This window comes from Teleopsis dalmanni, chromosome 1, assembly GCF_002237135.1.
Source record: "Teleopsis dalmanni isolate 2A chromosome 1, ASM223713v2, whole genome shotgun sequence".
NCBI classification, from domain to species: Eukaryota; Metazoa; Arthropoda; class Insecta; order Diptera; family Diopsidae; genus Teleopsis; species Teleopsis dalmanni.
Window position 1 is genome coordinate 162773364 of NC_051846.1, and position 17888 is coordinate 162791251.

At 29.0% G+C, this 17888-nt stretch overlaps 1 protein-coding gene across 2 annotated transcripts in view; it reads left to right on the forward strand.

Moving 5' to 3' along the window:
* Nucleotides 1–17888, forward strand: part of LOC119669754 (potassium voltage-gated channel protein eag) — a 104813-nt gene that overhangs the window by 23393 nt on the left and 63532 nt on the right. For both annotated transcript variants that reach the window (XM_038079768.1, XM_038079769.1), the window contains exon 2: nt 9336–9462. In XM_038079768.1, the coding sequence (XP_037935696.1) occupies nt 9336–9462 (127 nt within the window). The remainder of the gene's footprint in view (nt 1–9335; nt 9463–17888) is intronic.

Sequence of the window (17888 nt, forward strand, 5' to 3'; positions counted from 1 at the left end):
TATATACGAGTATATGAGAGTGTAATGTAACGAGCAGCTGCTACTTAAGTTAATTTGTGCAACTAGGCAAATGCACAATAAGCTCACGAATAATGGCGTAGACATCTTTGTTCAGCTTTTCTCATACATAAATTAGTTCGTTGCATTTGTGTATATTGCAATTCACATATTCATGCATGTGGCCACATAAAAGCATTGCCACACTTTAGCAGAAATTAATTCCACTTTCCTTAATTTTGATATGTTGCAACGACTAAAACTAATTCCGTTTATGTTCATATGAGAACCACACACACAATAAAACATTTAACTCAGCATGAGATTACGTTTGTAACCGATTACCTTCTGTTAAGGCATAGATACACACACAGACACACACACACACACAAATGCATTCACATTTGCTCATAATTTCATGGCACTTCTTTTTCTGATGGTTGCCTTATAAATGCTGGTTTTAGTGTTTAGGGAAATGCGCTCAAAGCGAAAGCAAAAAGTGCGCTGGTATTATGAAAAATTAAAAGAAAATCCACGAGAAACAAAGGAGCCACGGCAATAAAAACGGTTACATGAAATGTAAAGGAAATGGATATGTGAATTTTAAGCGCAGTGCTTTTGTGTGCAACCTGTGTGCAGGATGTGCACTAAAACGAATATGTTTATTAAGTTAGCGCAGAAAATAAACAAACTTTTCACCCCAATGTTTAAAAAATACCTTGAAAAATTATTTTAACTCCGCATTAAAATATAAAAATACAAAAAAATAAAAATTTACTAACTTTTTTAGGTCAAGGGCAGTTGTGTAGTAACACTAAAGGTGGATATTGCAGGATAATAGTAAAAATTTAACTTCGTTAAATCGACATATAGTTTGATTAATAATTTATGTTGGCAACAATGACTTTTGAAAACATTTTATTTATTTCAACATTATTTTTTTATAAATTTCGTCATATCCTTAAAACCTTTTTTAATACGCGTAATCAATCAATATTAATATTAAATGTAACAATGCATTTTTCATAGAAATACAAATATAAATTTTTTGCTTGATCGTTTATTATATATTCAGTATATGAAAAAAAAAACAAATGAAATTTGTAAATTTGAAAAATCACTTAAAAACTACAAAATTAGAATTAATTTTGGTGGCAATTTATTTTTTTTATAGCGAGCTTAGAAAAAAAGTCTTCTAAAGTTATTTAGTATTAGCCGATAACTGTTTGAGACATTCATGCTTACGAACTCAAAAGATTCACATTCTCTGCACTGAATCCTGTTAAGGATTATAGTACAACTAGTACAACCACAGGGCAAATAAGAGGAGCTCTTATCATTTTTTACTTCGATAAAATTCTATAGATTTCATCAGCTTTTAACGTGTTTATCATTTTATAGATAATGACGTTTTACCCTTTACTTGTTGTTATCATCTGTCTTACCGTGAAAGAAGGGCTGATCCCAAATCTGCAGCAGCAAAGCTTATTGAGAATTGTAGTATAATTATAATACTTAATCGTTTAAGGAACTAATAAGAAAAAGGTTTATCCTGTTTTACTTCGCTTTTATTTCTAAATATTTTATCAGATGCTTATCATTCCACAGATAATAGACTACTTATTAAACACTATAGTTTATTAAAAAAGTAATTATCCTTTGGTACTCTGCCTAAATTCTAAAGACTTTATCAGATTTCAACAAACTTATCAATTCACAGATATTAGACTACCTATTAAGCCCTACAGCTAATTAAAAAAATAATTATCCCTTGGTACCCAGCCTAAATTATAAAGACTTCATCAGATTTGAACATGTTTATCATTCCACAGACAATGGCCTTGTCCAAATTTCAACCCTCATTGTTTGTTATCATCTGTTTTTACCATGGAAAAAGGACTGATCCGACATTTCCAGCACCGAAATCTATTGAGCACTGTAGCTATTTAAAGCACTATAGCTAATTAAAATGTAAAGTGAAGTAATTATCCTTTAGTACTCTGTCTGAATTCTAAAGACTTCATTAGATTTGATAGATGCTTAATATTTCACAGATAATAAACTAGCAAAACTTTTACTTTTCACATCTTTTTCACCATGGAAAATATCGAACTTAATCGACTAGAGATTTTGTCTACTAACAGCGAAGCTTCTACACTATTTAATTATGTGGTCAGGTCTTTTAGTTTCATCTAGACAAAATGGATAGTTCGGATTACTTAGAACTCCGAACAAGGATAGATATTCACGAAAGCATGAAATGCCTAGTTAAAAATTCTAACAATTTAAATCCCAAACCACCAGCTACTTAATTAATCGTTTATGGTACTCTGTGACTTTATGTTTAGAGTAGCAAATACGTCAATCTTGAATTTTGGGAGTGACCCCATCAATATTGCAACAGATTGTGGCATTTATTTCTATTTTCTGAATAAGGAACTAACATAAATTCGAGACTCTTAGAAGTTGTGTATCTGAAAACCAATCAACCCTTGATTGCAAGCGCTTTCAGATTTTCAGGTATATGTCCAAGTAACACTCTTGCAGCAAAATATGATACTATGCGGTATGTGAAGGTTCGACAGTCAGTCAGTTAGTGTAATCGCACCGGCTCACTCAGCGTTGGTTGTGTCGCAGTTTTTGGACAAAATCTCCACCAATATCATTAAATAAACACCGTACTCTCCAGATATTGCCCCGTGTGACTTTTTCCTCTTCTCCCGATTAAAATTGCCATTGCGATGAACGTGTTTTGAGACCATAGAGGCCATAAAAGAGAATTCGCTGCGTGAACAAAGGCCATACCTTTGGCGGCCTAAAAACTTGTATGGAATATTGGATCAAGCGTTGGCATGCGTGTATTGCCGCAGGAGGAGAGTACTTTGAAGGCGATAATAAAGAAAATTATTAAAAATTTTGCGTTTTTTTTTAACTTCTCGTCCTTTTTTGATCAAATGGTATGTGTTCACATAGTGACAGCTGTGTGGCTTAACTGTGCCTTAAGAATAAATGTTTGCGATATAATGCGTGGATTTGAATTGCCTATAAATCTGAAGATAAATTAAATATCTCCAAAAAAGATGTTTACATACAATCAGTAAATTTATTTGTTTTGATATGAAAATCAATTATATGAACACTTTCAAAAAGAGTTCAGAGGTAGTGCACAATACCTTACATAAAAACTCACTAATTGAATTTATAAAAATTTATTACTTTAACGTCATTTACATCAAAAGAAAAACTTAATTTATTTATTAATATTATAAAAAATATAAAAAGTTTGTATTAATTGTTGATAAGACTGTTATATTTATCTGTGAGTAATCTCGCTAATTAAGACATCACAGTGATAAATGCAACAAATCAATCAAGTATTGAGCTATCCACTGCGATATCAATAAACAAATCGTAACTACATAAACATAGAAATTTAGTCGACAATATTTTACTGTACTGATACCTCAAACTCAATCTGGCCATAACTAATAGGAAGAAAAGTCCTTTCGATACAATTCGCCGACAGTCCATGGAAATGTAAGCACAAGACAGATTTGATAAGAAGCAGTAAAGAAAATTTTCTTCGCCAAATAAAGTTAAAAATCATCAATCAAAAGTGACGACAACACGCAGGTTGAAAGATCATCAATTTCTAAGCTTATCAATAAGAAATAAATTGACAGCAATCAAATAGTATCAAAAAATTGTACAACAAATGTTGCATATCAGCAGGCGTCTGAGCATACCTAAAACGATTGATGAAAAATTAATGGGCATCAATAATAGGTATCGCCTGAAAAATATATATGAAAAAAATTTTGAATAATTGAGAATATTGATAAAAAAAAGGCACAAAAGCGAAAAAACAATAAACATAACTACGGATCAAAAAATCATTAATAAAATTTGTCAATATAGCAAATTTAATAAAAGATGAGAAATTGTTGCTTTCATTAAGTAATACACAATGTACCACTTCTTTGTTTGTTTGTTTGCTTAATGCATTAAAATCCACATTATTTTTAATTAAATTTAAAAGCCTTTCACTAAAAATATTATTCTTTAAAGTACAATAGTTTGTGGAGGCACACACTTTCATATACGCTTATGTGACTGAAATAATTATAAATTATGTTGACACTTCATTATGCAAATTTAATGGGGTTTTTACTTTTTAAACACATTCGGTTTTTATAATTAAAATAATGGCACTTTCTCTTAATTATTCATACAAAAAATTTGTATATAAATAAAGTACATACACGTGTGTGTATCACACAATTATGCATATATCTATATGCATCTGACATTTATGTGTGGTGAGAGTTCAATAGGATTTTTTATGCGGGAATTCAAATTACTTAAGTTGAGTATCCGAAAAGCACCCTTAGGAGCTTTTAAGTGCAGAGTTTATATTCACATTTGTATGCATATAAATAACTACTTTAAATGCATTAAAATTCCTTCAAGTTTCGAAAATTACACACAGATACTCACTTATATAAACATGATGGCACTTGTAGTCAAGTTATATATAAAATGCTCTTTTTAATTGAATGCGTGGAATGTGTGGAATAGTTACGCAATTTTTCTAACTGGGGAACGTTTTTATGTGAACCATATGTCTACGTTTTTAAATTGAATTTTTACTCTCACGCCGTGGTGAGAGTGGAAATAAAAAATCTCTTACTAAGGTCTATTGCTAATATATGGCACTATCAGTATAAACGATAGCACTTTGTATCATACAATTGGTGTCATCAATGGTACTATCGATACTATGGGTGATACTATTGAAACTATTAATAGATCGACTATTGAAAATATCGATAACACTATTAAAAGTATAGATATTTATAGTATTGCGGTACTTTTGATCAAACTATCGATTACACTATTGAAATTATCTACGATACTATGAAGTTTTCGATAATGCTGTTGACAATGCCATCAATATTAGCTGTCAATATCAGCGATGAAACGATCAATACCATTACATACCATGCGCTATCAGTTATACTTTTGATTACACTATTTACAATATTATTGATTAGACAATAGATGAATAATTGATGCTATCAGTACCATCGATGATACTGTCAATATTGTCGATTGCATTGTCGGAATCATCGATTACACTATCGATACCAAATCATATTTAAACAATAATACTATTGATGATACTATTAATTACACTATCGCGGAACAACTGATTACACCACAGACGATACTGTCGGTAATAGTATAGATGATAGTATTGGCATCATCGATGTTACTATTATTACTATCTAGTACATAGTACATATAGTAGTATCGATGATACTATTAAAAATATCAACGATGATACTTTCGATTACACTATCGGTGCTTCTATTGAATAAACTATAGATGATATTATCATACTATCAATAACATTAAAATCAAATTAAAATCAATTACAATTTGGATACTGTCGATGGCAAGATCGATTCTCACGATGATACTATCGATACTATTGATTACATTAAGGATAGCATTAATGATACTATTGACCGTGAATAGGTTCCTTTCGATACTTTCGAGTTGTTACTCTCAATAGTTTTAAATTCTCCTTAAAAATTGATGAGTTATTAAAACAATTAATTTTTCTGGATTTTATAGAATCCAGTTAAGATAAAATTTCTAAAGTAATACTTTTTAAAGAAGAAAAGGCTTTGACATGTCAACTTCATTTTAAAAACCATACATCAGTTTTCATTGCGTCTATGTTTTTATTGCAATTCACTTTAGAGCATTGGATAGATTTTTATTTAATGAAAATAGTCATGCAATTTGTTCTTACTAGAAATTACACTTTTCATTCTATTAGAGATAAAAATGTTTTTTGGTGTGTGTACTTCAGTAGAAAATGATGTGTTTATGGCTGTATTTGTTTTGAATATACTTATTTGTGCACCTAATACAATACTATGCTATTAAAAGTTAAAAGAATACTATCCAAAGGTCCAAAAGCAACATCTCTTCTAATTTTATTATATATTTTTAACATTAATATTGCTCATAGACACAATTTTTACAAAAAAAACAGTTTTAAAACTATTTTTCTGCTTTGCCACATTTTTGGTGCTGTTAGCTGGTGTATTTTTTTCTATGAGAAAATGTAACAGAATTTAAATTAAAGTATAATAATTCATAATCATCATAGTATGTGAAATTTAAATTTAAAAACTTAATTCACTAATCTGAGCATGGCGTTGACATACAATGTAATTTTCACCAAAACACTGACAAAGTGCAACTATGCTGACTTCAACCACTTTAGTATCAAATTCTAATTAGAATTTTATATTAAATAAAAGCAAGCTACATTATGCTAGGAATTTTCTATTTAAACAAATATGGTGAGAGGATAAATTTTTTCTCATGCATGCTAAAATATCTAACTACAAAATTTGTAAAACAAAAATAGCAAGCAAAAATATTTTAATGACGTTGAAGCTGTACATGCAGGAGCATCTGAAATTCATTTACATGAAACACATAATACAGACATTCACCCATGCTCACATGGCACTAATGTTATTTTCCGTTGATGTAAAGAATTCAGTTTTTTGATATAAATAGAAATATGTACTCCCGAACATACATTATCTATGTAGATCTATGTAAAATTGTATATGTCGGTTATTGGAATAGCTTATGACGGTATATGTGAAATATTACAAGATAAAATTTGTGCATAAGATTGAGAAATTTTCTTAAAAGCAAATAGCGTTTATAGTGAGTGCAATTGTCAGGTAATAAAATTCACAATTTTTGTCACTCATACGCCAAGTAGTGTCGTTATTGGTTCTAAATTGTGGCAGTTAATATGAAAATATAACAAGAGATGATTTTTTAAAAATTGAATATTGTCATAAAATAAGATTGTTTTGTATAGTAAATAGTAAAGACTATAAAAATACAATGGGTAAAATTTGAAAACTGAAATAAAACTGAATAACTGAATAAAAAGTAATAATTGAGACTTAAAGTGAAAGTTATAAATTGTTATTTTTGAAGCTTCAATTTAAAGCTTAAATAAAAACTTGATTTATAAATCAACTCACATTTTGAATATAAAACAATATCTCTAAACCTTTTTCAATATTTTTATTAATAATATATAGATTATTTAAAATTTACAACACATGAATATGTTTCTTAAATAATTTTAATCTCATTCTGGTTCATTAAATTTTAAATACATAATGATATTATAAATTGTATGTATTATCTCACAAGCGCAGAATTCATTGTCTAAAAGAATATAAAAGTACGAACAAAACGACACACACATTGAAACATTGATTTTGTGGAGTATATTAAGAATTATATACTCTGAGGGACATCATCTGCTACCCTCAATGTGACACAATGACATTTTTAAACGTAAAATGGTTCTGGTGAGTATCATCCAATTTTTGTCTGGACGTACAAAATATAGCTAAATATTTTGTATAAGAATTGCAATAGTTCAATAGTGAACTTATAGTGTGGAATTAAAAAAATAAATACAATAGGGAAGAAACTAATATTAAGATGAAAATGCGCATTAAGTCACTAATATCAAGAAAACACATTTTAACTTTAGTTTGGTTTACGATATTCTCGAAAGAAAACCAAATTTGTTTATAATAATTTATTAACATAGAACTAATCCATATTTTTCAATAATAGAGTGAAAAGTCTTTTCTGCAAAGTATAACTGAATGGCTTGCAAAAGAGCACGTGGAATACTTGAACGTCATAAGTTGTAGTAATATTTTTATAAAGTTATATTATATTAAGAATATTATAATATTTAATAATTTTTACTTGAAAGATTAATAGGTTGTCAGTTAGGAATATTAGTTAAGTTACACATGATAAAACTAAATAACCATTCATTCTCGCATGTGAAAATGTTGTTATATTCATAAATGTCTTAAATTGTTTTCTGTCTATATATTTTAATTAAACTTATTATCCATAAGATAATAAAAAGTTGTATAAGACATGCAATATTTTTTTTTATATTTTTTTTTTATGAATATTTGTCACAGACAAATATTCCTAACTTAAAAAGCAAGTCAACTGCATTAAATTATGGTTCAATTAAAGTTGGGTCCTTGCACTCAATGGAGTTTTTTCGTAGAAGACAACTATCACATATTTTAAAAACTCTATTTTCTTTCTTTAAGTTTAACTTTTAATTACTTTTCTTTATTATTTTGTAAACTATTTGCATATATGCGTGAGTATATATCTCCCAAATATATGTATTCTTGTTGTTGTTAATGTCACTTTAAAAGGACTTAGCATTGAATATTGTAGTTGCTGACTATTTTCATATCTCTTTGTCCTTCTTAAAACTGTGCAAAAACTGTTGAAGAGATTATATCTTATTGTTAAATTTTTCAGCCCACTGTGACTTACTAGCACACCCATTATGAGACAAAAATCTTTACGAATCAACTTATTGAGCTTTCTAAATTTGCTTTGCACTAAGTACCACAGCCTAATACATACAGATTTCTGTGTGACTGAGGCGCATAGGTTATGCAGTTAAGCTCTTTGCTCTCCTTAGAACTGTGGCAAAAATTGTTGTAAATATTATATCTTATTGGTTGGTTTCCTATTCGACTTCGAATGGTCAGCATACCCATTATGAGACAGAAATCTTTTTGGAACATCGAAATAAGATGACTTAGTTTATATTGAACAGCTCAATACATAAAGATATCTGTATGACTGATATTGCATGCATAATCTCTGTGACGCGGAACCTAGAGCTGTAATAGTCAAAAATCATTCTATATATAATTTGTATATATAATTAATTATTCTCTTTGTGAGGATAACTCTTTCATTGACTGGCATTGCATGCATAATCTCTGTGACGTGGAACCCAGAGATGCGTAATAGTCAAAAATCATTATACCTATATAAAATTCGTTTATATAATAAATTATCCTCTTTGTGGGGATAATTCCTTCACCAAAAACTTTGTATGACATTAAAGACAGCAAATAAATTGGGTTAAATGTTTATCTCTTAAATTATTTTTTTAGGTTGGAATCACATTTATTGAGCTGGATGATTACAGTGGAACATATACTATATATGTTATAAATAAACTATCGGTTTAGCTCCACTATAGATAAACACAAGAATTGTATTATGTCAGAAATCAAGTAAATAAAATTTATATGTACTTACTAAAATAGTGTTAATTATTTTTTGTCCTTTCCAGTATAAAATTAAACACATATATAAACATCTTTTAATATATATAATACAACAAAATATTAATAAAAAAATTTTACTTTTATTTTCAGCGGATAGCTCATTTTTATTGGCCAACGCACAGATAGTTGACTTCCCGATTGTGTATTGCAATGAATCCTTCTGCAAAATCAGCGGCTACAACCGCGCTGAGGTTATGCAGAAGTCCTGCAGGTATGTGTATGTACCACTTCCAGATACCTAATTGATGTTTAGATGATAGTTGTGTGTTAGACCAGAACCCCAAGCATGTGTTCTGGACAAAAGTAGCATAAATTACTTTATGATTTCCGAATTGGCTACTAAACCCACTGCATGTTTCTGTTCCCAAACTAGAAAAACTTGTCAACCATAAAACCATTTAAAAAGCAAAGGCATTTACTTGTCAGTTTACATAAAAATTTTATCTCTTCTTTACAGTATAATTTATGCTAATGTGTTAATAAATGCACAAAACCCACACATAACATATATAACCTTGTCAATATAAACTTTATTTACATTTTAATATATGCGAAATAATAAACAAGAGAGTCGAATTGAAAAAAATAAATAAATTAATGCTTCTTCAGGGACTCATCATGTCATAGCATAAATATTATTGTTGCCATTCCTTATTTCAGGACGTTGAGGTTATTTTAAACTTGAACTGAACATATAAAACGGCAACAGAACAGGGCAGGACAGGACAGGAATTTATGGTTAAAGTGCAGAATTTGAAAAATGAGCCTTAAGCTGTAGAATTTCATTGAATACAAATTGTGGCATAAAATTAAAATATTTAAATTGAAAAAGGAAATTTCAGCGTTGAAAGTTTTTTAATACTTTGTAAATGCTGAAGGATGCTGATAATATTTCCATTAAATAAAAATATTTAAGCCATTATTTGTGCAATAAAATTCTTTTGAACTTGATTGCATTACGAAAGTAGTTACATTTAATAAAATTTTTATGAAAATAAGTTCAAAGCTAAAAATAAAAAAGAAGTATATATAAGGTACTATCGAATAGTACCTTAGAACGCTTCTGTTGGAATATGTTATAACGCGATAATGATTTCCCAGGCAACTAAGTTTCTACTTTACTCATGTATCGAGCGTATCCTAGTATTGTAGGTGTTCTGCGGGTGCCCTGCGAATTCCACTCGAAAAAAATCCCTGCAATATCACATTCTTTTTTTCTCACCGTGATACCAATCAGTTTGCATTTAACTATACTGTAAATTTCTTGATTTGAAATTATGTTCGACTAGAATACAAATTCTGCGCAGGTAATTGTTAATGAATGTTTGTACTTTTCTAGGTAAGGACTGCGTTTCGCGTCATGTTTAGGAACCATATAAGAGAACAGATTTAAAATTGGTATTAAAAATTCTTTCGGTCCTCTGATCAATATTTAATAAATTCTACAGTGCCCGCAGTTGGAATCAACACCCGTGTCCACACCCCCATCTTTAGAAACCATGTTATACTGTAACGCTATCTCATAGTTGATGTCTCATAGTTGTGGATGTTGACTCTGAGGAGAATTTCACTTGACCATATAAGAGAACGGGTTTGACATTAGTGTTAAAGATGTTAGTTGTCCTTTGGTCAATATTTTATGAATTCCAAACTGCGCGCAAATTATTATCTATTATGCGGGAGTCAACATCCGTGACCACACCCCCATCTTAAGGAATTATGTTGCGAAATTATATAGATACCTCATAGTTGAGGAGGAGGGTCAACTATTGTTGCGCTGACTCTCATTAATTTGTTTTTGTTGAAATACACCTTAAGGCCAACTGCAGCTGCATTCTTGATCAGGGCTTCGAATTTTCGTTGCTTGTGGCTTATAGCATATGCACAGTGAAACAGAGTTTTTCATTTGGTCACCATTCAATTCCTTTTGGGCATTCATCGTTTGTTTTGCTTAGCAATTTATCCAGTACTATGATAAAAAGAAGCAGCAATAGTACATAGCTTTACCGATCGCCTTTTAATGTTGTAAATTTATCGCTTAATTTGACTTTGAAACGTATGCAGTTTTCCTTTATTAGGCTAAATTTCTTGTCTGGTATGCCATTTTCTCTGAGTGTCCTCCAGATTTCTTTTCTTGGAATGGTATCAAACGTCCGCTTAAAATCAACAAAAAGCAAATACAACGAAAATCACCATTCTACAGATTGTTCTATCATTAATCGTAGAATATTTATATGATCTACGCACGATTGACCCGGTCTAAAACTGTTTTGTTCTCGTCTTAGTCTGTTTCTGTTACAAGTCTTAATTTTGATAGACTTTCTCAGGAAAATTCTTATTATTTACATTCATATTTACCTTAAATTGTTCTTCTACATTCAATACAATATACATTAAGACCGAAAAGTTTTCGGAAATTCTCATTTAAAATTCGCGCGCTGTATATTTTCCGATATTTTAAGTTTATGTAGTTTGGCAGCACTGTCCTTAATTACTATGCCAAAAATGAGCGCGATCTGTCAGACAGTTCGTTTACGGCAGCTGTTGAAACCAGTTCACCTCAGTAGGGCGTTGCGAAAAAAACAATGGAAAAAAATATTGAACAAAGAGTTTGCATCAAATTTTGTGTTTCGAACGAAATTTCGTGTGCAGAATCGTTGCGAATGCTACAAAAGGCTTATGGGGAATCAGTTTTATCGAAAACTCAAGTTTATGAGTGGTACAAAGCCTTCCAGGACGGTCGTACGACCGTCGAAGACATTTCGCAACGCACTACTGAGGTGAACTGGTTTCAACAGCTGCCGTAAACGAACTGTCTGACAGATCGAGCTCATTTTTGGCATAGTAATTAAGGACAGTGCTGCCAAACTACATAAACTTAAAATATCGAAAAATATACAGCGCGCGAATTTTAAATGAGAATTTCCGAAAACTTTTCAGTCTTAATGTATTATGACAAAATGTGTTTGATCTTGAGATATGAGTTTAAAAATAAAAGTGGTTTTAAAGTTGCATTTCAAAAGAGGATAAATGTATTGAAAACAATAAAAGTAAAGTAGGAAAAAAGTAGGAATACGTACAAATTTAACGGGTTTTGTTTATATTTTTATATTAAGTTTTAATTTTAATGGAATTTTAATTATTTACATTTATACATATTTCAAAATTTGTCCATTATATTAATATAAGAAAATTATGATAAAATATGTTTTATCCTAAGATATGAATTTAAGGGACCATAAACATATGAAGGTGTTTGGGTTAAATAAATTTATATATCTAACATATCATTAACGTTTAAATACTCAGCTAGTAAAGATGCATCTTTGTTTTTAACCTGTTTTTCACTTTTCACAACCATTTATAGAATGGTTCCTTTATAAAGAATAAAAATAGCCTTAGGATGTATGTGAACTCAGTTTCTTGAACTCGAGAAATGAAAAATTTATAACAAAAAATAAGCACACATATGAAATAATTGTATATTTAGATATATCTGTATAGGTATGTATGTATTAATGTAGATGAATGTATTTCGATATATGCTAAAAAAACTTTTTTAAAAATGTAGCACACATCTATTGCCCTCGGCAAGTGTCCATTTAAGGTTTTAGTGCTTGTAAAAAATTTCATATTCAAGCACTGGCATTTCTTATATTAATTTTTTTAGCAAACCGAGCTTAAAATACTTGTCATGACATTCTTCTTGTTTATTTTCGACTAAAATATCTCAAGTGAGAAGTGGGTTTTTGTTGGTGTATTTGAAAATTAGTCTCATAAGTGTGCGTTTGGCTCTAATAAGTCCATTTTGCTTGCACTTAAATTGCCATAAATTTCGAGCATATCCTTTCGCTGACGCCAAGTGCGCTTCATTTTACCTTTAAAACTCTCAGGGACAATTTGTATATTGGTCGTTAGTGTAATTGTAGCTTCGTGGTTCTATGTTCTATTTTTGTTGTATCTTTCTATTTCTACTGGTATTTCTACTCGTTCTAATGCTGCAACTGCTGCCATGCTGCCATGCTGCCACATTTCTTTGCAACCGCCGCAGTTGTTTTATGTAAGAAAAGTTATTTTAAGATACCCTTGAGTGTTCTTTTTTTCCTGCTCAATGTAAAAATATTATTCTGTTGTTCGTTTCATTTTTTGCTAAATTAAATTACTTTCTCGACATCTTTTTTTTTTGCTGCTGCCCTTCCTGTAGTTCCAACAATTATGTCGATGCATGAATATTGAATTTATTGAGGCAATTTAGAAAAACAGTGACAAAAATTGTAATATTGGTTGCAGTACCCTACATTATTGGCTGGACATATATGTTAATAGTAGAGTTTCATAAATCGTCACTTGAAGAAGGAAAGAATCAAACTAATTAATATATATTTATATAGAAAACTGTTCTCAAAAAATGGTATACAATGCCATCGTATATATTGGTATAGGTCCGAAATTGCTAAATATAAAAGTGTAATCTATAGTTTTTTAACGTGATTACTTGCCCTTAACGCTCAACACCATGGTACTCTTAAAAAACGTGTCAGTATAATGCAATGCCCTCATTGCAATTCCAACTAAATCTGATACCAATTGAAGCTATATGTTTGGGTATAGTTACTTCATTGGAAGGGAGTGGGGATGTTTTCTTCTGTTCTCTCTATCTAATAACTCTGATGTTCTTTGATCCAGTTGTGATAATGATACTTCACATCAAATGAAAGTAATAAATGTGACATTATATTCACATAACCATGCGTTTTAACCACAGCGACTAAGATACTTCCATTAAAAGAGTCAACCTCAATTCGTCAGGATAACTGAAGCTGTTGGCTTCAACCCTTGGGTAAAACTCATTCACTCATTATTTTCTTACTGCAAAGAATGTTGAATAACGTCTACTAAATTTTAATCAGCTCTTCCGGAAGCCATGCGTCGGTAATATTTACGAAAACCAACAATCCAAGGGGACCATGCAATTATCAGAAAAGTAACTTTTCCCCTTCAAATGTTCGTGAGTAATAATAAGCTATGCTTGACAAATGCCTTATAAACTAGACAATTTAACACTACTGAGGAATCTGATAATATTTATTGACTTGTATTAAATGTCTGAATGAAAGAATCCATATAGGTTATACTTGAAAAAATCGTTATAAGTTAATCTAGAGAATTTGAAAGTATTGACTTGTACGTAGACGTCTAAACGAAAGAATGCATATGGGCTATGTTTAGAAAGATTTCTCTAAGCCAATCTAGACAATTTAAACCATAAAAGCATCCATATCGGCTATACCTGCATTAGAGCCTTACAATTTATCTAGAAAGTTTAAGAGTATTGATATATCAAAAAATATCATTTTGATCAAGACTTTAACATTTATTCTCTTAAATAAAAAGCTTATAATGTTGCTATGGTAACATATAACACCATATGGTGAAATTTATTTGATCATTTGTAGAGAAAGCTGAAGAGCATATATGGATTTCATCTGATGTTGAAAAGATGAGTCTATTCCACGAGTAACTTATGCACAGATTTCATATCAAATGCGGAATTTTTTGAGTTTCAGTAAGTTGACCAAAACGTTGGTTAGCTGTAATGGATTTTTATGGAGAAATTTTATTTAAACCAATGCATCCACATGCCAGACAGTGTTAAAAGTTTGATTTACGCCTGATTTGCACCATATAGGCTATGTGTAGTTTATTAGAATTGTTTTCTTAAAACACACTGATTCATCAGAAACATGCAACTGCAGGAATTTCGAAATGGGAAGACTTAAATTTTAAGTTTAAGTTTCTGCTCGAGGAAGAAATATGTAGTATAGAATATTTTTGTAGGTGCAATAAACAGTTAAGTTTCAATGATCGTATTTAGAGCTTAGTACTAGGACATTGATTGGGCCCTCTTTTCTATATGAAATACTACTTCGGGGAATTACCTATTTGCTTCCTGTGTCTTTCTCACCTGTGTCGAAATTCATAGCAATTAACTTAACTATTTTAACATAGTATTCAGTAATTGTTTATTTCTATCAAAGTGCAACTTCACTGACGTTCAAAACTTACTTCAATAGTAGTATAAATTGTAAACGTAATTCTGGTATTTTAACTTTGTAATAGTAAAGCTCATATATGTACCCATAAGACTATACTTAAATGACATAAAAAGTAACTACTTTTAAAGAAATTAAGAATTAAACATTCAAGAGCTAATCTGAAGACAATTTTTCAGTTAAAGTAAATATAAGCTTACTTGCGCAATTTGATTTAAAGATAATTTTTAATTTGTACTTTTAATTGTTTTCTGTTACTTAATTAAGTTACACAGAAAAGTACAATGTAAGGAATTAAAATAAAGTAAAAGCAAAACAAAGTTAAGATAATAAAATAGAAAAGCCATCTTTAATGGTTTCCTTTGAAAAAGTTTATCTAATGAAATTATTCTTCTTAACGGTTCAAGTACAGATAATTAAAAGATTTAACTTTTGCAGAAAACAATTAATTTTTTTTTTATTAATATTTTTTTAGCATTTTGGCTTGGAAAAACAAATGTTCTCTTTTTGATTTTTAATTTTTTTTAGTATTTTAATTTTTAAAAGAGATTTTTTTTTCAATTTTACATTTTTTTAGCTTTTTAAATAATTTTTTTTTAATTTTACATTTTTTTTAGCTTTTTAATGTTTTAAAAATAAATGAAATTTTTTTTTACATATTTTAGCATTTCAATTTTCAAGCAATAAATATTTTTTTTTAATTTTGGATTTTTTTAGCATATCAAAAAAATGATATTTTATTACAAAAAGTAATATTTTTTTTCAATTTTACATATCTTTAGCATTACAGCTTTTTAAAAATAAATAAGGTTTTTTTATTTTATATACATATTTATGTCCCTACAAACAGAATAGTATTAAATTTAACATTTAAAAATAAAAAATATGCTTAATTAAATCAATTATTCTGCAGCTGGTTTATGATTTTGTTCTAATATAAACATAGCAAGTAAATTTGTTAATAAAACTTTCATAGCAAAGTAACAAAATTCCAGAAAAATGTGTGAACATAAGAAACTCAAGTACGGCTTTGGGTCAGTTGGTTAAGGTGCGTTGACTCTGAGCTTCAATTTTGGCGGGTCATAAATTCGATTCCTGATACTTGTAGTCTCAAAAAAATTATTTACGAATAATTAAATACAAGAACTATTTCCAAGACCACTGATGATGGGAATTTATCAATACTTGATATAGCTGTATGGTCAGCCAAAAATTCAATTAATTAAAATAATATAAAGTGAATTTTTGTTGTTGTAGTTGACTACTGTTTGAAAAACCTCTTTATACATATTTTAGTATTCTAACTTTAAAAAAGTAATAATTTTTTTTTCAATTATACATTTTTTCAGCTAAAATCTTTTAAAAAATAAATAATTTCTTTTTTAATTTTACATTTTTTAGCATTGTAGCTTCTTAAAAATAAATAATTTTGCTTTTGTTTTACATATTTTAGCATTTCAGTTTTTAAATACTAAATATTTTTGTTTTTTAATTTTATATCAGTTTTTATCAGCATATCAGTTTTTAAAAAATAAATGTTCTTTGTTTCATTTCACCTTTCTTTAATATTTTAACGTTTAAAAAATAAATATTTTTTTTTAATAATTTCACATTTTTTTAGCAATTTAGCTTATAATAAATAAAAAAAAAAATAAATAAATAATAAAAATAAATAATAAATAAATAAAAATAATATAAATAAGTAATTCGTTTTTCTTCTCACATTTTTATAACATTTTATTTAAAAAAAAAAATAATTTCTTTTTTATTTTTAAATTTATTTAACATGTTCATTTTTATAGAATAAATAAGTTTTGTTTTTTTCAGTTGCACATTTTTTAGTATTTTATTGTAATACAGATTAGAAATGAGAATGTTAGTTTGAAATTCAGATATATTTTTTTTATGTTAATAATTTCAAAATAACAATAAAGCTACTGAAAATATATAAAAAAGGTATAAATGAATGTAATATTTATTACGCCATTTATTGTAAACTTAGCTAGAGCTTTAAACCAAGTGTTTTATGTTCTTTTCCTTTTAAATTTACATACCATTATTTCAACTACTTTAAATAAATAAATACATTTTTGTCCACCAAAACAAAAAAGAAAATTTTTCCAATAAATATCAGAGAGGGAAGTGCCCGCCTGCTTCGCAAATACTCCTCACCAAAATTAACCCATTTAGCTCTGAAAGCCATTTTAATAAATTCGATTGTCAACAACCCTAAAAACACTGACTTCCCAGCTTGAATAACAAACCGGAACAATAGAAACTCAAACAAAACAATCAAAAATTATAACAAAAAAAAATTGTCGAATAAACAACAAATAAAAACAAATCGAAAATAAAAAGTTGTAAGAAAACAAGTCAAAAGTAAAGCAAATAAGCAAAATAAAATAAAAATAACAACAGAATTTTTTGTCAAACCATAAAGACAAAAACAAAAAACAAAAAACAAAAATAAAAATAAAAACAAAAACAAATTGAAAATGTGGAGCAAATGCTTCACTCTGCTTTGGTGTTGCTGATAAGTACATAAGCCCAATTCTATTGACATCAACGTCAAAAAGCATGTGACACAAAA